General features: G+C 38.3%; 1 protein-coding gene across 1 annotated transcript in view; it reads right to left on the bottom strand.

Annotated features, from left to right (window-relative positions):
* Window positions 1-8,030: 8,030 nt before the first annotated feature.
* Window positions 8,031-24,516, bottom strand: part of cdk5rap1 (CDK5 regulatory subunit associated protein 1) — a 122,659-nt gene continuing 106,173 nt past the window's right edge. The window contains exons 8-10 of the mRNA XM_056252862.1: window positions 16,957-17,106; window positions 10,471-10,611; window positions 8,031-8,332 (exon numbers count right to left, since the gene is read on the bottom strand). Coding sequence (XP_056108837.1) covers window positions 8,216-8,332; window positions 10,471-10,611; window positions 16,957-17,106 — 408 coding nt within the window. The 3' untranslated portion in view covers window positions 8,031-8,215. The remainder of the gene's footprint in view (window positions 8,333-10,470; window positions 10,612-16,956; window positions 17,107-24,516) is intronic.

The raw sequence follows: 24,516 nt of genomic DNA, 5'->3' as shown, positions 1-24,516 counted from the left end.
TTCATAAGGAAGACAATCGGAGTTAACCTCCCGTAACGTTAGGTAGCTAAAGCAATAAGCAAGCTAACGGTAGATGGTCAATGCTGAGCTAAACATGTTTACTCACCTATCAGGGTGCGTTTTCAGACGCCTGATAAAATTAGATGTAGTTGAGCCAGAATCTTTTATCGTGATACTGCATAATTTGCATTGAGCGCTTCTTTTGAGCGCGTCTTGTTTGAAGTTTTTGAACCCAAAGCTAACGATGAATGGCACAGCAGCGGCCGGTGCAGTCGAACTTTTTGTTTGTTAATCCTCTCATGTGTGGTCGCGCGCGCGCTGCCAGCAATAGGCCACGTAGTACGTGGTTACGTAGGCAGGTTATAGGTAACGGAGGGAGGGGGATAACAGCGAGCTCATCAGACGTTTCCTAAAAATAAACATTGTTCACGAGTCCCGCAGCTCGAGTCCGAGTCGAGTCTGAAGTCTTTCGAGGACGAGTCTCAAGTCGAGTCTGAAGTCACTGTGTGTGGGACTTAAGTCGCACTCGAGTCCGAGTCTCAAACTCGAGTCCCCATCTCTGGCTGGTGGTGGTGGTGTAATGGTGTGGGGGATGTTTTCCTGGCACACTTTAGGCCCCTTAGTGCCAATTGGGCATCTTTTAAATGCCACGGCCTACCTGAGCATTGTTTCTGACCATGTCCATCCCTTTATGGCCACCATGTACCCATCCTCTGATGGCTACTTCCACCATGTCACAAAGCTCTAATCATTTCAAATTGGTTTCTTGAACATGACAATGAGTTCACTGTACTAAAATGGCCTCCACAGTCACCAGATCTCAACCCAATAGAGCATCTTTGGGATGTGGTGGAACGGGAGATTCGCATCATGGATGTGCAGCCGACAAATCTGCGGCAACTGTGTGATGCCATCATGTCAATATGGACCAAACTCCCTGAGGAATGCTTCCAGCACCTTGTTGAATCTATGCCACGAAGAATTGAGGCAGTTCTGAAGGCAAAAGGGGGTCCAACCCGTTACTAGCATGGGGTACCTAATAAAGTGGCCGGTGAGTGTATATATATATATACACTCACCTAAAGGATTATTAGGAACACCATACTAATACTGTGTTTGACCCCCTTTCGCCTTCAGAACTGCCTTAATTCTACGTGGCTTTGATTCAACAAGGTGCTGAAAGCATTCTTTAGAAATGTTGGCCCATATTGATAGGACGGCATCTTGCAGTTGATGGAGATTTGTGGGATGCACATCCAGGGCACGAAGCTCCCGTTCCACCACATCCCAAAGATGCTCTATTGGGTTGAGATCTGGTGACTGTGGGGGCCATTTTAGTACAGTGAACTCATTGTCATGTTCAAGAAACCAATTTGAAATGATTCGAGCTTTGTGACATGGTTCATTATACTGCTGGAAGTAGCCATCAGAGGATGGGTACATGGTGGCCATAAAGGGATGGACATGGTCAGAAACGATGCTCAGGTAGGCCGTGGCATTTAAACGATGCCCAATTGGCACTAAGGGGCCTAAAGTGTGCCAAGAAAACATCCCCCACACCATTACACCACCACCACCAGCCTGCACAGCGGTAACAAGGCATGATGGATCCATGTTCTCATTTTGTTTACGCCAAATTCTGACTCTACCATCTGAATGTCTCAACAGAAATCGAGACTCATCAGACCAGGCAACATTTTTCCAGTCTTCAACTGTCCAATTTTGGTGAGCTCTTGCAAATTGTAGCCTCTTTTTCCTATTTGTAGTGGAGATGAGTGGTACCCGGTGGGGTCTTCTGCTGTTGTAGCTCATCCACCTCAAGGTTGTGCGTGTTGTGGCTTCACAAATTCTTTGCTGCATACCTCGGTTGTAACGAGTGGTTTCAGTCAAAGTTGCTCTTCTATCAGCTTGATTCTCCTCTGACCTCTAGCATCAACAAGGCATTTTCGCCCACAGGACTGCCGCATACTGGATGTTTTTCCCTTTTCACACCATTCTTTGTAAACCCTGGAAATGGTTGTGCGTGAAAATCCCAGTAACTGAGCAGATTGTGAAATACTCAGACCGGCCCGTCTTGCACCAATAACCATGCCATGCTCAAAATTGCTTAAATCACCTTTCTTTCCCATTCTGACATTCAGTTTGGAGTTCAGGAGATTGTCTTGACCAGGACCACACCCCTAAATGCATTGAAGCAACTGCCATGTGATTGGTTGATTAGATAATTGCATTAATGACAAATTGAACAGGTGTTCCTAATAATCCTTTAGGTGAGTGTATATATAAATAATCAAAATATAAATGAAAGTCAAAAGCACATTTTTAGTCATACCTGGAAACAAATCCTCTTCAAATAGGCTTTATGGGCCATTCTATAGAATTGGTTCAAAGTTAGAAACTTAGAGTTGGAAACATCTTGAAAAGAAAATTGTACTATAACAGTTGATTAGCTTATTTTTGACAAAACATTTTTGACAAACACTATACTAACTATAAAAACAAAAGCTTATTTGATGTGGCTGTAGTCTATTTTACAGTAAAAAGTTTATAACAAAAACTAGTCAACGAAATGTTGTCTTTCATAATTCGTCTGTAACATAGGCATATTGTTGTGATCTCATGAAAGTGCGTATCTATAGCACAAATTTAATTTCTCATACCAAAAATAGATTTTGCGTGCATATGATACGCAGTTTACGCGTGCATATGTTAAGCACTTTATGGCGTGTAATACACACGCACTCCACACACCTAATCCTACCCAAGGGGTTTACAGTGCGTATCATTTGCACGCAAAAACTATTTTTGGCATAGGATGGTACGAGAAATTAAATTCGTGCTATAGATACGCACTTTCATGAGATCGTGTTGTATTTATGATATATTAAGGCATATAAATGTTACTTTGCAGTTTAAGTTGCTTATACAAATACATTTTATTTCAACATATTTCAGTTGATTTTTACTCATCTCAGTATAGCAATATAGTTTGGTAAAAGCTGTTCATTAATTCACACTCAGTATAGCAATATAGTTTGGCAAAAGCTGTTCATTCATTCACACACAGAAAGCGATTCATATTTAAACAGTCTTTTTGCGGTTTACATAGGCTATTCCATATCGCGATTACAACAAAGCACTTAATAATAAAAAACTTACTACATCAGCTTGATCCGTTGCTCCTCGAAATGAATTTAAACCAGCACTTCTGATGTATCCCAGGATTATTCCTTACAGCCTCGCAAGACGACGTAAAGTAGCCTACTGTAATCTGATAAAACTTGTTGTGTTTTATTGAGTTGATGTGGGGGCGTTGTCACGTTTGCATGTATCGCCTCAGATCATTTGCGTTTGAATAGCGCACCAATTAAATTAAAAGATAATGAGCTGAAATGAGAACGACTGACATCTCTCTCTTTTCATATAGATTACATAAACAGAGAATATTTGTTATTTATTTACAGAGAATAAAACTATGCTAAAATGTCTCTTCATTTTCATTGACCAAAACGAGATGAGACGAAATATTATTTAACGTTATTTCGTCTCGTTTACGTGCATTATTATTATTATTATGCAGCATTTCTGTTTCCTGTGTGACTTCAGGGGCTGCATCAGATCGCACTGCGCAGACGCAGGCGACTTCACATCCTCAAGCCCCACTCGCGGCATTATTTAGAAGATGCAGCTGCCTGAGTTACAGCTGTTTCACACATACTCCGTGTGTAGTGCGTATGTGGTGCGTGTTGCGGTGTGTATGCAGGAGCAGCACGCGCAATTGTGCTTTCACATGTGCTGCGTTTGCAGTGCGCAACTGATCTACGGCTGTACCACAATCACAATATTTATTCTCTATTTTTTTATTTCAAATCAATATTTTTAGCCTACATCCATTATGTCGCGTTGTTGAGGTACTGTGTAGATCTCTGCTCTGCTGTTATGCACGCACCGCTCCTGGAGCGCACTGCCGGACCGCATCCGCGTGCGGTGTGAGCGCTCTAACCATAGGCTCTAACCTATTAACATGGATGCGGGGAAAAATACGCACCACATACGCACTGCAAACGGAGTATGTGTGAAACAGGCGTTAGCATAAACGACAACAAACAAAGTTAAGTCTGACACAGAGAAAGGGATTCGTCTTTGGGAGAAAAAGAAATGACATTTAGAAAAACTTTCATTTTATCATGTGTGTATGCTACTTCTAACATGTTTGGTTAGTAAAATAAATATGTTGTAAATTCAAATCAGAGTGTCTTCTGTGTCTGGAATGGATGTATTCTTGAGTCTATAAGGTAACAATAATATAATAACTATAATAAGATAATATTGTTTGAAATGGGTTTGGCTAAAAGAAAATGTTGGTTTCGTCTATACTAGGTAGGCTACTTATACTATATGGACTGGGTTAAATAGAATTGATTACTAAAAAGAGACTAAAATACAATTTTCATTGACTAAAACTAGACTATGTCTTTCGTCGACTAAAACTAGACTAAAATGTCATCAGTTTTCGTCGACTAAAACTAGACTAGACTAAAAAGAGTATGAACGTGACTAAAACTAATAAAAACTAAAATGACAGCTTGACACAAAGACTAGACTAAAACTAAAATTAAAACAGGCCGCCAAAAACAACACTATTATAAAGATATATAGCTCATACCTGGGAGAATAGTATTCGCTGAGTTTTGTTTAAGTTTAGAGACGTGCTCCAAAAAAAAAGTTCACGGTGAGGGAGAGCCAGAAAGCACACCTTGTTTATTTTCTTTATTTTACAAAAGCACAATGTTTTGTTTCGCTTGTAAGTGGACACATAAAAAAGAAGACATTCAACTGTTTATTTTTTCATATTTTTTAAGTCTGTATGACCAAAAATGACGGAGTATTTTAAGTCTATTTTGCTGCTATGTGAAAAAAAATCGAGGAAAACGCGCCGGCGCGTTTGCCGACCCCAGAGGGTTAACCTGCCACCCGTGCTTGTCATCTTTTTTTTTTACAAGTCTATCAAACAACTGTGGTAAGTAGGATCAGTCAACAAACACAGTGAGTAATGTCTTCTGTTATTGTCACTTGCACTTTGTGTCACATGTATAGTATAGCCTTCTCTGTCAGTGACAAGGGCTTCACATGTGATAAATGCAGGGAGATAGTCAGGCTGACGGAGAAGATTTCAGAACTAGAGACACGCATCCAAACTTGAATTGAGGATACTAAGAATGCAAGGGCTTTAGATACTGCTTTGGATGCGATTAGCTTAGTGAACTCTGTACATTCCTCGGTTCCAGCTGTAGAGCCCGTGCAGCAGGGCAACTGGGTGACCGTAAGACGCTGTAGTCGTGGGACAAAACACTGCTCTTTCGTTCCGATTACCATAACAAATAGATTCTCCCCACTCAGTGAAACACCCACTGAGAATCCTGTTGAAAATGCCCTTGTTATTGCTGATTCTATTACACGGAACGTGAAAAAAGAGACACCAGCCACCATAGTCACATGTTTGCCGGGAGCCAGAGCACCTGACATCAAAGCAAATTTAAAAGTGCTGGCTAATGCTAATCATAAATTCTCTAAGATTATTATTCACGTCGGCACTAATGATGTTCGACTTCGCCAGTCGGAGATCACTAAAATTAATGTTAAAGAGGTGTGTGAACTCGCAAGTACGATGTCAAGCACTGTAATTTGCTCTGGCCCCCTTCCTGTTCGCTGGAGTGATGAGAAACTTAGCAGACTATCCTCACTCAATGGCTGGCTGGCTGTCTAAGTGGTGTCCACAGAGTAATATAGGGTTCATTGACAATTGGAAGAAATTTTGGGGCAGACCTGACCTGTTGAAAAGAGATGGTATTCATCCCTCCTGGGATGGTGCTGCTCTTCTCTCTAGTAATATGGCACATAGTCTTAGAGCTCAAACATGACAATCTGGGGCTCAGGTCAGGAAGCAGACAGACTGGCTAAACCGACCGTCTGCTAGCTGTCTCATGTCACTGAGGTCAGATAAATCCCAATACATAGAGACTCTTTCACCTAGATATCATCATAGAGACTGTGTCTGTTCCCCGAATTAGGAAATACAAAAAACTCCCAAACCCATTTAAAGGAAAAAATGTAATTGATGTTCACAAAATAAAAATGTGATATAATACAGAAGAACAAATGATAAAGCTCCGGTTGCTGAATATTCAATCCCTTACTTCAAAAGCACTTATTATTAATGATATAATTACAGATTATAAAGTAGACGTGTTGTGTTTGACAGAAACCTGGCTAAAACAAGACGATTACATTACTTTAAATGAATCGGGATTGGTAAGTTCTTTATTCTTAAGTGCTTTATTCTAATCGCGATATGGAATAGTGTCTGTAAACCGCAAAAATACTGTTCAAATATGAATCGCATGTCTGTGTGAATGAATGGCACAGATGCACGCTGTTGTTTTCTACAGACTGGCACTTAAATAAGTAAATATGTTATTTTTACATGAACACATCTACTAGTTTAGCTTTTACCAAACTATATTGCTATACTGAGATGAGTATAAATCGACTGAAATATGTTGAAATAAAATGTCTTTGTATAAGCAACGTATTAAACTGCAAATAAACATTTATATGCTAATATATCATAAAAACGATATGTTACCGACTAAATATGAATGTTTAGACAAGATTTCGTTGATTAGTTTTGGATAGATTATAAAGTTTTTACTGTAAAAAAGACTACTGGCACATCAAATAAGCTTTTGTTCGCCAATTTCTGCTCATATGTTAAATATGTAGTATGGGATGTTTAATCAAAAATAAAGTATATATTGAATTATCAACTAAGATGTTATTATAGTGTTTATTCCAGTATTCAAACTAATGAATCCTTAACTTTGTAAAAAGTATACATTTTATCATGCGTATTTCAAAGAAAGATTACACTTGAAATATTGTTAAAATTGTCATTGTTGTTGTAATTGTAACCTTTTTAATAAAATAGAAAAAAAAAAAAATAATCCAAATCAGTCAATATAAGCCTGCTCATTAAATTATTTTTATTGTGTTTTATTAGTGACAAATTTGGGGAGAGGATACATATTCCAAAACTTTCTGAAAATACAGTGTAAGAATTAACTGCACAATTACTAGAAATGTTTACCTTGGATATTATACAATTTGCATGAATACAAAATTTGTGGAAAAAGACAATTTTTTTCAAGATGTTTCCAACTCTAACTTTGAACCAATTCTGTATAATATATATACTGTATATATATATTTTTTCTTTTCTTTTCTTTTGTCGTCGTATTCTTTCTTGTGGTTCCCTCTCAGTGACATACCTGACTGAAAGGCTCATTATGCACCTCATTATGCGGGTCATTCAGGTGTGAACCACACAGCATTATTCATGATCATTCACACCCCCACAGATATTGCCTTTCCAAACAAAAAGTGTCTTACAAAATTTAAATCAATGTATTGTTTTATGTGAATGATTAGGCAGGATGATTTTCAGATCTTTATTCCAGTTTTTGAAGCAAAAACTCAAGGCGACAACATCCATTAGTCAAAAGTCTTGTGGACACATATTTAGTATGCGTTTTGTGGCCTTATTTCAGAAACTTTAATTTTTAGTTTTTTCAATAACCATGCATAAACATTACTCTCTCAAAAATACAAACATGTACATACATGTTGCTCACATATTATGGTAGCACTGTTTGTGCTAAATAGAGTGTAATGACACCTTTGAAATTAATATGTGTATAAGCAACTGAAAATAGCACAAATGTCAGGGCATGTCAAAACATATCAAGGACCCCAAAAACACCTTAGACACCAGAGGATTAAAGTACAATAAAATAGTTACAAGGTTGTGAATGCATATGTCAAGTATTTGTATTCTCTTGCACTCTTGGCTTGTTTAGAAGATGGTTAACATCTTCCTGCAGCTTGTAAACACCCAACTACTGGTTAAAAGTATATTATATAAAAGTATACATAGCTTATATAGCAATATGATACTTCATATATACTGCACCTTGGTTTGAGAGAAACTTTATTTGTCAAAACAATACATGACATCTTTTGAATTTCTTTGTACGCATTTACTCTGCGTTTTTTAGACATTTTGCTTCAATACAATGAACAATAACTGTTTATTTCTTTACTATTAATTTACAGCATGCATATAGTGTACTGAGAAAGGCAACATGATATCTTAGGGTCAGCATGAAATTGTCTGTTCGCTCAGAAGATGCTTAGATGACCATGATTTTCTGTCGTTCAGGGAGGAGTGGATCAAGGCATGCCCTCTAAGACTCTGTGAGTTAGCTGATGTAATCTGTTGGAACATTTAACAGTCAGTGACATTCTGTGAAACAAAAAATTCACTACAAGAGAGAAAAAGTAGTTGCATCATTTTTCTGTTGCTTTGTTTCAGTTCTCTACAGTGCAAGTAATTCACTCGCATTAATAGGTGAAAAATTACTGTGTGAAAATGGAAAGTGTCATTTGACCACCTATATACACTCACCTAAAGGATTATTAGGAACACCTGTTCAATTTGTCATTAATGCAATTATCTAATCAACCAATCACATGGCAGTTGCTTCAATGCGTTTAGGGGTGTGGTCCTGGTCAAGACAATCACCTGAACTCCAAACTGAATGTCAGAATGGGAAAGAAAGGTGATTTAAGCAATTTTGAGCGTGCCATGGTTGTTGGTGCCAGACGGGCCGGTCTGAGTATTTCACAATCTGCTCAGTTACTGGGATTTTCACACACAACCATTTCTAGGGTTTACAAAGAATGGTGTGAAAAGGGAAAAACATCCAGTATGCGGCAGTCCTGTGGGCGAAAATGCCTTGTTGATGCTAGAGGTCAGAGGAGAATGGGCCGACTGATTCAAGCTGATAGAAGAGCAACTTTGACTGAAATAACCACTCGTTACAACCGAGGTATGCAGCAAAGCATTTGTGAAGCCACAACACGCACAACCTTGAGGCGGATGGGCTACAACAGCAGAAGACCCCACCGGGTACCACTCATCTCCACTACAAATAGGAAAAAGAGGCTACAATTTGCAAGAGCTCACCAAAATTGGACAGTTGAAGACTGGAAAAATGTTGCCTGGTCTAATGAGTCTCGATTTCTGTTGAGACATTCAGATGGTAGAGTCAGAATTTGGCGTAAACAGAATGAGAACATGGATCCATCATGCCTTGTTACTACTGTGCAGGCTGGTGGTGGTGGTGTAATGGTGTGGGGGATGTTTTCTTGGCACACTTTAGGCCCCTTAGTGCCAATTGGGCATCGTTTAAATGCCACGGCCTACCTGAGCATCGTTTCTGACCATGTCCATCCCTTTATGGCCACCATGTACCCATCCTCTGATGGCTACTTCCAGCAGGATAATGAACCATGTCACAAAGCTCGAATCATTTCAAATTGGTTTCTTGAATGGCCCCCACAGTCACCAGATCTCAACCCAATAGAGCATCTTTGGGATGTGGTGGAACGGGAGCTTCGTGCCCTGGATGTGCATCCCACAAATCTCCATCAACTGCAAGATGCTATCCTATCAATATGGGCCAACATTTCTAAAGAATGCTTTCAGCACCTTGTTGAATCAATGCCACGTAGAATTAAGGCAGTTCTGAAGGCGAAAGGGGGTCAAACACAGTATTAGAATGGTGTTCCTAATAATTCTTTAGGTGAGTGTATATATACTGTATATATATATATATATATATATATTGTAGGCCTACATTTGGATTTTAGTATACATATACTTTTAATAATTCACAAGACTTCATCTTAGGTAGTGTTGGGTCCGAGTCCACCTTTGTCAAGTCCGAGTCGAGTCCAAGTCCTAAACCAATCAAGTCTGAGTCCAAGTCCTAAACCAATCAAGTCTGAGTCCAAAGGGGTCCGAGTTGGACTTAAGTCGGAGTCCTTAACATCCGAGTCCAAGTCGAGTCCGGCCGAGTCCAGAGAATTTAAATGATTTGAAATTGCAATTGACCTTTCACAAAGACCCACCCCTCTTAGTTACTATTGCTACGTTCAACAAGCCATGCCGGTGTGTAACTGCTGTTTGGTGAGTCTTAGTCTTTGTTTATTGCCAAGCCATGTTCAAGTTTAGTCCTCACATCGAGCAGTTTCCCATTTCCGTTCACCGCGAGGCCCGGTGCGGTTGACCGCCCTAAGGACGGCCCTGCATATAAACCCATACCATATAGCAAATTGTTCATATTGTTGCCTTATGTTAATTATTCTACCGGCCTGCTCTAAACTGCTAAATGTGGATAATTAGGCATTAAGGTTTAAGGTATTAAAAACATTATAGCTACAAACGTTTTCAAAGCTGCTTTGAAACAATGTGTAATGTAAAAAGAATAAATTAATATAATTTACTTGTCTTTAACAATAAATTGATTACTCCAATATTAGAGAAAGAACTATTAGCACATAGCATACCTTGACTAACACATAATCTCCAGGTTTAATGGGGACCATCTGAAGTTTCTCCGGTTGAACACGCAAATCTGTTTTAGGAAAAATTACTTTAACATTTCCATCATTTCGACCACAAAGTTCGTCAGAGGTTCTTTTACTCTCCTGTAAAATATCAAGAAAGGAAAAAAAAAATCTGAATCTTTGAAAAATGAATTCTGAAAAATGTGAATCTTTTAGGCATTCAAAACATTGGTAGAGCATCTAAGAGTATTACAATAGTATCTAAGAGTAAATCTATAACATTTTCCCCTTCCCACTGAAGGCAATCTGTAATCAGATGAAACTGATAAAATAAAATTGATATCAGAAGCAATTTAAAAGAAAAAAACTAAATAAATATATTTGGTGAAATGTTTCATGGTTCCATAAGGCTATATTTGGAATAACATACTACCTGGCTACTGATTAAGTATACAGCTTTGGAAAAAAAATAAGAGACTTTAATCAGCATTTCTTCATGTACCGCAGCCATTCCTCTCCAGTGTCTACTGAATTCCAACAAAAGCACGCTCATTCTACTTAATGAGCTAACGATTAGGTGATCACCTGAACTAAATCATATTTATCAAGGAAACCTCTGACGTGATCATCACTATCCTCTTGTAATAGGACCAGCTGGATAGTAAAAACTCTGCTAGAATGACATCGAAGGTAATTGCAATTAAAAAATAAATATTGACCATGCCAAAACAGTTAAAAAGAAAAGTTTTGAGAGCAGAAAAGAAGGGTTCAATTCTGGCTTTACTGTCCACTGACCAGGATGACCATCAACTCATTGGAATGTCACTGAAGAACTGTAAGATGACGTCAAGTGACTCACAAAAAAATGCCAAACAGCAGCTCGGGTTAAGTGCACGGCGAAGACGGTTCAAAATAGGCTTCTAAGGGCAGGGCTGACGTCAGGCAAAGCTAGAAAAAAACCCTTCATCAATGAAAAGCAAAGAAGAGCCAGGCTCAGGTTTGCTAAAGACCATAAGGATTGGACTGTAGAGGACAGGAGTAAGGTCATCTTCTCTGATGAGTCCAATTTTCAGCTTTGCAAGGGCATAGTTTTGGTTTGAACATTGGGGGGGTTGAAGTGTGAACCGTTTAGCGGGGTCCCAGGGAATGCTCCATCATGAGATTTGTTTGTTTGTCTATTTATTTTTGCAATATTTGTCTTTTGTGGTATCATCCACATGCAAAGTTGGTTAATAACATAACTGCATGTATATTATATTATTTCAGTACCTAAAACCTTATCAGTTAGACAGAAGTTTACTTAAATTGTTCGTATAATGAAAATATTAATTTACTGTCATCTGCCAGGTTTTTCCTAATGTCATTATTAGCAGAACACATTTTACACATGGGGATTGTTTAGTCAATAATTCAAGAAGGTACAGACTTTAAAGCTCGTCTTGATTCTAATTGTACTTGGTCTTATGAAAAAGTAACATAGTTTTAATTATAAATATAATTACAAGAACTAACATTTGTTACTATAAGGATATAATTACAGGTAAGACCATTGATGGCCAATGTTAACTTTTTTTCTTTCTTTTTTTATCTATAGCATTTGTAATGAAAAATAGCAGCCTGCACATAGAAACTATATCTACAACATGCCATAGTTGTAATATGAATCCTTAGTGAAAAATCTGTTCCCTTAACATAGTGGTTCTCAACGGGGGGCGTTCAGAGAACAACGGGGTGTTGGAAGCAAGATTTTTGAAAGGGGGGCATTCATGGTGTTCATGGGGGTCGTTCACGAGTTTACACCAAAGATCCAGGCAAGACAAGATTAAACATGTAATTACTTGCAAAATAATTGCCTACAACATTCTAAAATTTGCCAGTTTAATGCGACATGTAAGCTATGTATCGTTTCTTTTGGAACGACTCTATTATTTTTAGAGCGGAGGAATGGAAAGTTGACAAGCCATTAAAAAAGTATTGACTTAAGAACCACTTATATATTTTCAAATATTTTCAATAAATCATGTTCCCATTCACTCCGGCGACGAATTTTAAAATGAATAAAACTAAATTCTATTTATAAGGTAAAACTTTTACATTTTTAGGCATTAACCGCCTAATGCCAAAATGTTTTCTTTGTTCACTAAGTAATTTACTGGTCAGGCATTATTGTTAACTCGCAAGACTGTAAGGAGAAAATTACAATTTGATGGATAATTTAAATATATTCTGTAATCACATTTTGGTAATGTATTAATTCCGCCGTCACATCTGAGCGCAAAACACCGCTTGGATAGTTTCAAGATAGTTAAAAATAATTAATAGTACAATAATAATTTAATTGTTCATATTTGTTTATTCTTGTTAGAAGATTTTTCTTCTTTTACTGATTATGAACACAAATTAATCATGACAAACCAAATTAATTGTAATTGTATTAATTGTACCATTGATGAAAACAAGTTGATACCAAGGTATTTTAGGCCTACAATTCTAACATAATTTTTCATGAAAAATCATGATTGTATTTTTTTTTCCGAAATTAAGGTTAATGTAAGCAGCTTCTTGCAATACTCTCCTAAATGCGTAATAAAACCTAAGTGCAAAGCATTACCGCTTTAATGACCGTATAGCCTACGGTCGTTTTTACTGTCCAATGACAGCCCATCTTATATCTACTTTGAGTGGAATGGGAGAGAGTCGGAAGTTCATTTGTTGCCCCTACCAGTTTATAGTAGCATATTTTAACAATATTTTTAAATGGATAAAGAAAAATAAAACTGCCAAAATGTTTTTAAATGTTGGCTTTATTAAATTATGTTTTAAACGTGAATAAACAGTCTCATATGTCTATTTATTTTTAATATAGGCCTACTATTTATTCATTTATTGTTCTATTTTATTAAACATTTTTACATTTAACATAAATATTCAAACATTTAACATAAAACAAGAATTGCACAACAATTTTAAATGTCTACTCATTTGTCCATTTTAAAATTTAAATTTTTATGCTTTAATTAAATTGATTTATGCTATTCCTTATTCTTTCGGTTTATAAGGTGTCACAACAAATCCTGCATTCCTAGTCTTCCATACATAATAACCTCTGTGACATTTAGTCACTTATCAGTTCAAAATAACAGTCCACAAACAGTGCATTTAAAAAAAAAAGATTTGCAAGCGCACTCATAATAGAAGCGACGCGGTCGGTTGAAAACACCTCAACTTTTCAGAATGCCGCAAGCGCACCGCAAGTCATGTGACAAAAACCAACCGATCAGCTTCGGCCTTTTCCGTAACAACATCGAAAGCTCGGCCGAACAGCTGATCATAGCTGTACAGGGCGGGTTTTTATTTCTCATCTCCATAAATATATCTAGTAGTAAAGCTAATGCAAGGGCTAGAAATCAATTAATCCTTTGCTGATACTTCCTCGTCATCATGTCATGGAGAGCGAAGTTCATGGTTGCATAGCAACGACAGACGCTACGGGAGCGCAAGCGCTTGTGGAAACAAGGAGAAAGCGGAGAAACCCTTAAAATAGTCCCAATATAAACACTTATTATAGGTGTACTTTAGTGATTCAGGAAAAGACAAAAACACGGTTTGGAAAATGTATTCATGATGTACTCGCTCATTACATAAATGTTGTACATTTTAAATACAAAAAGTTACGGATTTAATAATAATAATAAATATAGCTGCAAGCAGCCATTACCGGGGCCAAGCGCAAGAAGCGGCAACATATGCCATCATGGGTGGGAGTGGCAGATCAACTGCAGCAAGGAGCATAAGAGAATTTTGGTAAAATGGCTGAAAAATCATATACATTAACTAAAAGTATGATTTAATGGATTATCACTTTCGACCAGTAGCTGGCGCAGTTACGAAATTGATGTGGTGTGGTCAGAGTGAGGTGACAATGACACATACAAAGTTTGGAGTCAATATGTCGAGGCATTGCAGACATAAAGCCTGAATAGTCCTTTTGGCCACATGCCTCAAATATGCTGCTGCAGTATAAGAAAACGGTTTTGTCTATCAACACGAAATCCATAACTTTTATTCAGCACGGTCTGGAGATGATACGATTCGAATTTGGTGAAAATCGGACAAACGGCCTAGGAGGAGTTTGAAAAAGTAGGTTTTCAATGAAAATCAAGATGGCGGACAGGAAAATCGTCCAAATATGTCAAACTTGGTATCTATGTTCTCGGCATGACCCAAGGAATATATTAAGACCAGTGTCATTACAATACGCATATTTTTTCAAAAGTTATTAGCATTTTTGGAAATTTAATTTTTACTTTTGACCAACAGGTGGCGCGGTCTCGAAATCTTTTGAGTACCTTCAGGGGATGGTGCTGGTGGCAAATTCTGAGTTGCATAATGTTACAGCAATGCATTTGTTAAGTATAACATTTTACATCACAAAACTGTATTGAAGTCAATGGGAATTTCATGTTTTTTTTCTATTATAGCGCCAACAAGAGGCAAAATCCCACAATTTTTTTTCATTATGTCCTCAAAATGAGCCCATACATGTGTGTGCCAAATTTGGTGAAAATATCTCAATTCGCTTCGGAGTTATAGACATTTATATGAAAAAACACGTCAAAAATGACTGACACGTGACTTTGATTGAATTTTACTACCCCTTACTATCAATATTTTGGCATTTGGGCATTAGCAAATAGCCAGCGACCTATGTTTCCAAACTTCTGACGGTGGTTTTGTCTCGATCGGACTAACGGTTTCGAAGATATCGGCAAATGTTTTTTAAGCGCTAAATCACAACGCTACACAAACCGTAAGACGAAACTTAGCATGTTTGGTATCTGTGGACTCGGCAAAGATTCAGGAACCCAAGGAGATGACTCCCGTGAAAATAAGTCAACCACAGCCAGATTTATAAGCATTTGAAAATACAATTTTACCACTAGGTGGCGCTGTTTTGAAACTTCTCAGGCTCCTTCAGGGCATCGTACTGATGACCCATACCGAGTTTCGTAACAATTCGTTCATGCGTTAAAAAAATACAGCATTTTAGCACATAATTAAAAATGGCCGACAGCCAAAATGGCCGATCTGGGAAAATTGGATATCAACTCGGCATGACGCCCTGAATCTAATGAGACCACTTTTATGATTTTTGGACAAACCGTTCAGAAGTTATGAGCAAAAATAGCCATTTTTCATATCTCCGGACCAGTAGGTGGTGCTGCGCCGTAACGCAGCATGTAGCCTCAGGTCATGCTTGTGTTGACATGTACCAAGTTTGGTCTGAATACGATTAAGCGTTGCGGAGATACAGCCTTATGTTTGTTTTCGCAAGCGCTACGTAAAATTAGTTTGTGCGTTTATCAAAAACGGTTAAGCGAATCAACTTGAATTCCATAACTTTTTGTCGGCACTGCCTGGAGATGATCTGGTGCAATTTTGGTGAAAATCGGACAAACCGTCTAGGACGAGTTTGCAAAAGTAGGTTTTTTGGATAATTTGAAATGGCGGACATATTTTTATGACGGAAAATGACGTCATAGGGTGCGATCGAATCGTCATGAGCTCAGGAATCAGAGGAAAAAAGAATTTTGTTGATAGGCCTTACGGTTCAAAAGTTATTAGCATAATTTGAGTGAAACTTTGGACAGGTGGTGGCGCTAGAGGCAATGAGTTAGAGACACCAAAATTGGTATATTTAATGGTGGGACTGTCCTCTATCAGAATGTCAAACCAAAACAACTTTCCCGCAAACAGTTCTATGGGCTGCCATAGACGCCCAGTCGGAAGAAGGAAGAAGAAGAATAATAAGAACGCTAACGATTACAATAGGTGCCTCCGCACCTTCGGTGCTTGGCCCCTAATAATGATAATAATAAGGACGTGAATAATACACATTATTATTATTAAAACAGAATGATAATCAGCATACATTCAGTAAAGACATTTAGCCCTTTTTTGGACCTGGAAAATGGATAGGGGGTCTGGGCAAAAAAAGGTTGAGAACCACTGCCTTAACATATAATCTATTATAAATTCTACAACAAGTTTGTTAAATGTACAACAATAAATACAATAGAACATGATATATATTGGAAAAAGATTCCTATGAATAGCAAATTCTGAAAAAAAAAGTGGTCTCTTAATTTTTTTCCAGAGCTGTATAGGATGCAAACTGTGCAAAGTGTGCAAATATTCAGTATACATGGAATACTCCGATGACATACCAGAGCATACTTTCATAATTTCTCATACTCATGTTGTTCCAAACCTGTTTGACTTTCCTCTGTGGAACAAACAAGATTATATTTGTTAAAAGCGTTTTAAATGTTTTTGTCCATACACTGAAAGTCAGTGAGGATTTTTAAGTGCTGCTTTAAATGTACATATGTACCAGATATCTTTTTACAGTTTCTATCCCCAAGCAACCCTACAAGCGGTGGAGAAAATGAGGCAAAACATCATGAAGTATGATGTTATACTCACTCCCTCTACCAACACCAGCTGTGCACTGCCGATAAAAGCCATGTTGACTTTAGTTGCCTCTTCTCTAAAAACAGAGATGAGTTCCTCCAGACGACGCTGTTTCACTGGCACAGGAACATCATCTTGCAGCCGATGATACGCATGGGTTTTCTAAAAATAAGCAATAAAAAAGCCATTGTCATTGTAATAAATGTTGTTTTATTTTTTTCAATATTAAAATACTTTTTTCTATCCCTGTTTTTAATCATTCTATAGAGATGGCTGGGGATTTCAATTTTATTCTTAAACTTTATGTTTGGTACCAATTCTTTTGAACTAATGGATTTAACTGCAGGTTATACTTATTAGTACCGGTAAACAAATGTATCTAATATGACCATCAGTGAACAGACTGATGTTATCATGCTGAAACATCGATAAAACACAACAAAACATCATTAACAGATTTATATTGTTTTCAGTCATTGGAAAGAGTGACATGTTTGACATTAAAGCACTATGATAGGGATGGCCCATTTTCACTGTTGCACAGCAGTTTTCCTGTCTTGAATTGCGTTTGTAGCTCTGTATTTTTAAACTCCATTTTCTATCTTTCCTGCCGTTTATATTGCTTAATATAATTTAATCATAACAATAAATCTGATATTATATAATATTGTCTGTCACATTGATCTGACATCGCTAACTTTAATCTAAATTGCTAGCATTTTGCTAGCCTGTTAACCTGCCATCCGTGCTTACCGTCTTTTGAGTCATGTAATCTCCTTGTCATTTGCACTGCCTGCCACATGTATAGTATAGCCTTCTCTGTCAGCTGTGAGGGTTAAACGTGATACATGCAGGGAGATAGTCAGGCTTACGGAGATGATTTCAGAATAGAGACACGCATCAAAAAACTTTAAATCGAGGATAGTAAGAATGCAAGGGCTTCAGATACTGCGTTGGATGCGACTAGCTTAGGGGCTGTTTACACCTGGCCACTTCAATGCGTTTTCCCAGATCGGATAGCTATCTGATTTATGAAAACGATTCCATTTACACCTGGTCACATAAATGTGTTTTTACAAAACGGATATAAATCCGATCTTCAATTCCCGCTGCAGATTTAATGGAGTGCACGTCACCGAAAGCAACAGATATTGCTGCATTTTATTGATCATCAGCTAATTTCAAAATCAAAGACAGCAATGAGAGAGAGCGTTAACAGAACTGGTAAGATCATTTCGTCTCTTTACTTTTAATGAAGATGATTGTGTGTTAAGCGTCTGCAACTTACTTTCACTTTGATTTGCGATAGTTTGCGACGCGTTGGCTTGATGAATAGATCGACGCTCAGCTGCTCATCTGAGGTGATGCGTGTCGCAGCGTCGTCATATCTGACTATAACATGACATATAGCCTATAACACACTCTCACACGTTTATTTTTTAGGATTTTTGGGAGGAGTAAAATTTACATATGTGGTTTCAACAACCAGATGCATTTACACTTGTCCAGTTTCGTCTGGAATGCGGCCCAGACCACCTCCTGAAGTGGTTTGAGCAATCGGATTCAAATCCTTCTTAAATGCGTTTCGGAGGGCATTTAGACCTGGTCTTTTCACGATCGGATAGCTATCCGATCACAGAAAACGCATGAAGTGGCCAGGTGTAAACAGCCCCTTAGAGAACTCTGTACACTGTTCGGTTCTGGCTGTAGAGCCCATGCAGCAGGGCAACTGGGTGACTGTGAGACGGCATAGTTGCGGGACAAAACACAGCTGTTCCGTTCCGATTAGAACATCAAACAGGTTCTCTCCACTCAGTGACGCACCTACTGAGAATCCTGTTGAAAGTGCCCTAGTGATTGGCGATTCTATTAGAAGGAATGTGAAATTAGAGCCACCAGCCACCATAGTCATGTTTGCCGGGAGCCAGAGAGCCTGAAATCAATGAGAGTTGTATCTCTCTATTAGTGTTACTGGATCTTAGTGCTGCATTTGATACTATCGACCACACCATTCTTTTGAATAGACTCGAAAATTACGTTGGCATTAGTGGAATTGCATTAGCATGGTTTAAATCATACTTATCTGACAGTTATCAGATTTTAGCAGTAAATGAAGAGGTATCATATCGATCACGTTCAGTATGGAGTACCGCAAGGCTCAGTACTAGGACCGTTGCTTTTCATCCTGTACATACTACCCTTGGGAGATATCATTAGGAAGCATGGCATTAGTTTTTACTGTTATGCTGATGATACTCAGCTCTATATTTCTCAGCGCCCCGACGAAACTTACCAATTCTCAAAATTAACGGAATGCATAGTTGATATCGAAAATTGGATGACTAGTAATTTCCTACAACTTAATACAGAAAAAACTAATTATTGGGCCAAATACCTCTCCACGTACTAACCTAGAATATTGTCTAACACTTGATGGCTGCTCTGTCAAGTCTTCGTCGTCAGTTAGGAACCTGGGAGTGCTCTTTGATACCAACCTTTAATTTGAAAGCCACGTTTCTAGCATGTGTAAAACCGCATTCTTCCATCTTAAAAATGTATCTAAATTAGGGATGCACCAATCCGATACTGCCATTTTTGCCGGATCAGGTATCGATCAGACGAGGCCGATCCAAATCCGATATTGTGCGTATACTATTCTGTGTTATTGTTAAGCCCCACAAAAGGCACAAAAACATTCTAAAGTACCATAAAGTTTTCATGCACTCTATTATAAGTGTTCTGAAGCCATTATGTGAGATAGAAATGAATATTTAAGTCATTAAATTCAAGATCACGTAAACTTTTCCCTCCGCTGCGGCTGTCAGTCATTCTCCATTCAGCATCAAACAGCGCGTTGCGTTCGGTTACAGTCAACGATGAAACTCTCTTCAAGATGATTCAATGTTAATATTATTATACTTGATCTGTAGATAAAGGTGTATGGTTTCGCATAAAACAACTTTATCTTGCTGGACTTTATTGCTGTAACTTAATCATGTTACTTTCTACCGGGTGTCGGTTAGATCACAACACTAGAGTACAGTCAGAGCACTATAATTGTTCTTCACGCGCACAGTAACTGAAATTTAAAACTGTTAAAAGAAAAGGCTCAATAAACTATTGCATAGATAGATACTGTATAATACACTACGCATCAATATGTATTTCCTTTGTACTTTGAACTTTTCAATGCGGACTCGACGTGCTGCCTGTGACTCCATGTTGCTTCAAACGCATCATTCTGCACTCGGGATGCACACAAGCGCTTTGTGCCGCACAGTATTGGAGCAAGCGTGCCGCAGAAGCCCTGAAAAGTGAAGCCAAAACGTCTCGATCGCCCGCCGGTGGCCGGTCCTAATATAGGTCATAAACCCCGCCTCCCCATGTTATTCAACATACTACAGTAAATGACACGTGAGAAGACCACCTAAACAATTAAATTACACTTCAAATATCCTTTTTCCAAATATGGTTTCTGTCATTTACTGTAGTTTTTATCACGCTGATGTAATTTCAAGTGTTTGTTTTTAAAATAAGTTTGTTTTTAGTTAGTTATTTGATGCGGTGGTGGTGACGTCATGATTGACAGCTGTGATTGACAGGTTCTCTGAGCGAAGTAGTCACTGAAGCACCAACAGACTTTTTTTCGGGATCTTCGGAAGACTGAGGAGATTGGAGTTTTAAATTTAATATCTAAATTTCTATAATTAATTTAAAAAAAGTGCAAGAGCATGTTCTTGCGATTGATTCTGCGAGAGTGAGGGCGGGGCCTTGATTTCGCGGCTTTACTTCCTACTCACTACTGCACAGGTCTGGTCCTGAAATCGCTTCTGCGCAGACTCAAGTTCCAAGATGTCAGCGCCATATCCGGATACTGGCGGTTTCACTTCTGACCAATGGAAGAGAGCAAAGGGGCGTCGTCCATCTTTTTTTACAGTCTATGTATTGGAGCCTTTCATATCATAATGCCGTGATGCAATAAAAGATTATTAATAGCCTTTCTTGTTCTGTCCTATCTATCATATGTTGCTGCCTCATTAAACAGCTGTGCTATACATTTAAAACATGTCTCAATTTTATAGTAGCCTAGGCTAAATCTAAAATAATTTATCTTTTTGATTTTTGTTATCTTGTTTTTCATGAATGTATTTTACGGTATCGGATTGGTATCGGTATCGGTCGATACTCAGAATTTTTGGTATCGCATCGGATCGATTCTGAAAAAGATGGTATCGGTGCATCCCTAATCTAAATTACGACATATGCTCTCAATGACAAATGCGGAACAGTTAGTTCATGCGTTCATGACCTCAAAGCTAGATTATTGTAAAGCTCTACTGGGTGGTTGCCCTGCACACTTAATAAACAAACTCCAGTTGGTCCAAAATGCAGCAGCTAGAGTTCGTACTAGAATTAGGAAGTATGACCATATTAGCCCGGTTCAGTCATCTATGCTAATATTAGTCTCTCTGTTTATCCCGAGGTTTACTGTAGTCAACCTGCGCCTAGACACGACCACAACGCATGATGTAGTCAGCCGGATCTGGGCCGTATCCAGATCAGATGGTGGATCTGCGCCTAGACAAGACCACAACGCATCCCTAAAGTGTCAGCAGAGATTGTGTCAACTAGACTCTCCTCTGTAAAGGCCTCATCGACACGACAGCCAGTGGGCACTGATCCTTAACAAACCCTTCTTCATACCGGCGTGATGACTCTTCAACCAGATGGAGCTGGATAAATATTCTGAATGTTCCGATCCACCCTGACTTCTGACCTGTAATGCTGCCTGAATCATAATCATACACTGTTCATTCGTTAGTCAGAGGAGAACTGGCCCCCCGACTGAGCATGGTTTCTACCAAGGTTTTCTCCATTTTGTCACCTGATGGAGTTTTGGTTCCTTGCCACGGTCGCCTTTGGCTTTTGGCTTGCTTAGTTGGGGACACTTAACCCTCTGGGGTCGGCAATCACGCCGGAGTGATCTGCTCGCTTTTTTTCTTATCAGTGCAAAATAAACTCAAAATACTCTGTTGATTTTGATCTTACATATAAGTGTTACACATCATTCAAAACTGTTAAATGTCTTCTTTTATTTGTGTACACTCATAATAAAAACAAAATGTTGTGTTTTTCGTAAAATAAAGAAAATAAACATGATGCGCGTTCTCCCGTCTCTCTCAATGTGAAGTTCATTCTGAAACGCGACAGAAAATGACCTATAACTCAGTGAATGCTTGTCACTGTGACATGAAACATGTCTTTACGAAGCTTAAAATCTCCATTTTTAAATGATGTAAATCATATCAAAAACAAATATTCTCTGTTTAAGTAATTCGTATGAAAGCAACGACATGTACAGTTTCTCCAGCCCGAGCTGATTAGCGCTAATGTGACCACGCCCAGGGTGCGATTTGTGAAAAAAACAGAGGGGGGGATGTTTTGAAACATTTTTATTCATAAAAATAAATCATGAGAACATGAACTTCATCACTGCATTTGCAGGAATTGTAAAATATTTTTTCTTATTAACTCATGAAGTAGCCTAACGCAATATTTTTACTCTAATAGCTTATCTTTCCCCACACATATGAACTGTGATCATGCACAACGAAAAAACATGCTATTAATAAATGAAGGAAATATATCAGCCTCTGCTGAACACGGATTGATTGCAAAGTTAAACCATCACAGTATAATTATCTGTGGTAGTCAATTCGCCTCATCCGCGCGTCTACCGCGCTAAACGCCTCAATCGCGCCACAGGACATCTAGACGCGCGTAAACGCGTCTTCACATTGACTTAACATTGAAATCACTCGCGCCAGACGCTCAAGAGCGAGTAATCATAAAACCTTTGCTTTAGCCTCAATTGAGTGTAACACCGTATGTGTAACTTCGGCCATTCCCAGTGGTGTGACTGGGACACTAACTCTGCTTGTCATCATAGAAACAGATAATCAGATTGTGATGTTTATATCCCCGCTTCAGTAATATGCTGAATATGCTGCCGTCCTTTCGACACACAGCTCCACTGCCCAGCGGACCTGCAACCGTCTCGCAAGTGTTGATAGGCTATTACTCGTGAGGTGTAACTAATCAGATAGCGCCGTGGACGGGACATTGAGTTGAATGGTGATTACAGAGAGGCTGTGGCAGCTATAGTAGAGCCAGCCAAAGTAGCGCATTTTAAAATAAAATTGACTTTAATCAAACCACGGACCCGTGATAAGTTTTGTGATCCGTCTCGCCACTAGTGTAGTAGCACTGATCACTTTGAGGGGGGGATCAAAATAATTAAGCAGAGGCAGGGATACATTGACCAGAAAGTGGGAAATCCCACGCATCCCCCCCGGCAAATCGCACCATGACCACGCCCACACGCGCACGAGCTGTTCATATGCAAATGATCCATGCGGAGGACTGCAGAGCTGTCACCAAACATTAGGCTTCATGTTTTTACTTCAATCTCATTTCATAACGTCGTAACGTATGGAAACGTTTGAAGTAACATATGATAATCCATATATTTTTTTTCTAGTGTAGTGTTACTGAAGTGTTCCTTTTTAACGATTTATAGGCTGCCTGCTATCTAGGCTATTGTTAATATTTTATATAGCCCCCCCTACACATATATGCCTACAAGGCACAACAAACTTGGTGTTCATATATATATATATATATATATATATATATATACAGTATATATAGTGTATGTATTTAGTAAATTTCATAATTTTAACCAGAAAAATCTAAAATGTATTCCCAAAATCGTGCAGCCCTATAGTTTCTTTTGATAGCAGCATGTTCACAGGTGTTTTTTTTTTTTCTAAAAAAATATTTTTAAAGGGACCAGATGCCACTGATGAGTCCTGCTGACTTAAACATTCACATGAGTCTCTGTACATGAACATGGTAAAGTGAAAAATCAAACACCTTGGAGATGACAGGTATGTAGCCTACTATGTTTTAGGAATGGCACAAAGGTGTGTGACTGACCAAGTCTCTGTCTTTAGATCAGTGTGTTTACTAATGTGCTTTTTTGTCATTTGTTGTATATCTTTGGATTATGTTGTGTTGTAAATAAATCCAAACAATCTAAAAGCCATTCTTTTTTAAGTCTCTCCTCATTCTTTGTGCAAGGCTCCTCATAATGATATCACCTTATAGGGCCATTAGGGGAGGGTCTTTGTCTTTCTCAGGTGTCAAACCCATCAATATTAATGGCTGGTTAACGCCTTTCTTACACAAAACATGTCTTACAAATTTTAAATCAATACATTGTCTTATCTGAATGAGTAGTCAGGATGATTTTCACATAGTTTTGAAGCAAATATTCTAGGCTATGTGATAAAATTTTCAAAAGTCTTGGGAAGAAATAATTAGTATGGGTTTCATGACCTTATTTCAGTGACAATGTTTTTTTTAGTTTTTTCACAAACCAATTTCACAAAACGTCATTATCTCAAAACTAAAAACTTTTACATACATGCTGCTGACATATTATTGTAGCAGAGTTTGTGCTGAATACAGTGTAATCAGACTCTAGCCATGAAAATGTCACAAGTATCA

This window comes from Rhinichthys klamathensis, unplaced genomic scaffold (genome assembly GCF_029890125.1).
Source record: "Rhinichthys klamathensis goyatoka isolate OS25496 unplaced genomic scaffold, OSU_Roscu_1.1 h1tg000098l_1, whole genome shotgun sequence".
NCBI classification, from domain to species: Eukaryota; Metazoa; Chordata; class Actinopteri; order Cypriniformes; family Leuciscidae; genus Rhinichthys; species Rhinichthys klamathensis.
The sequence above is the reverse complement of the archived record's forward strand: the minus strand, read 5'-3'. Positions and strand labels throughout refer to the sequence as shown.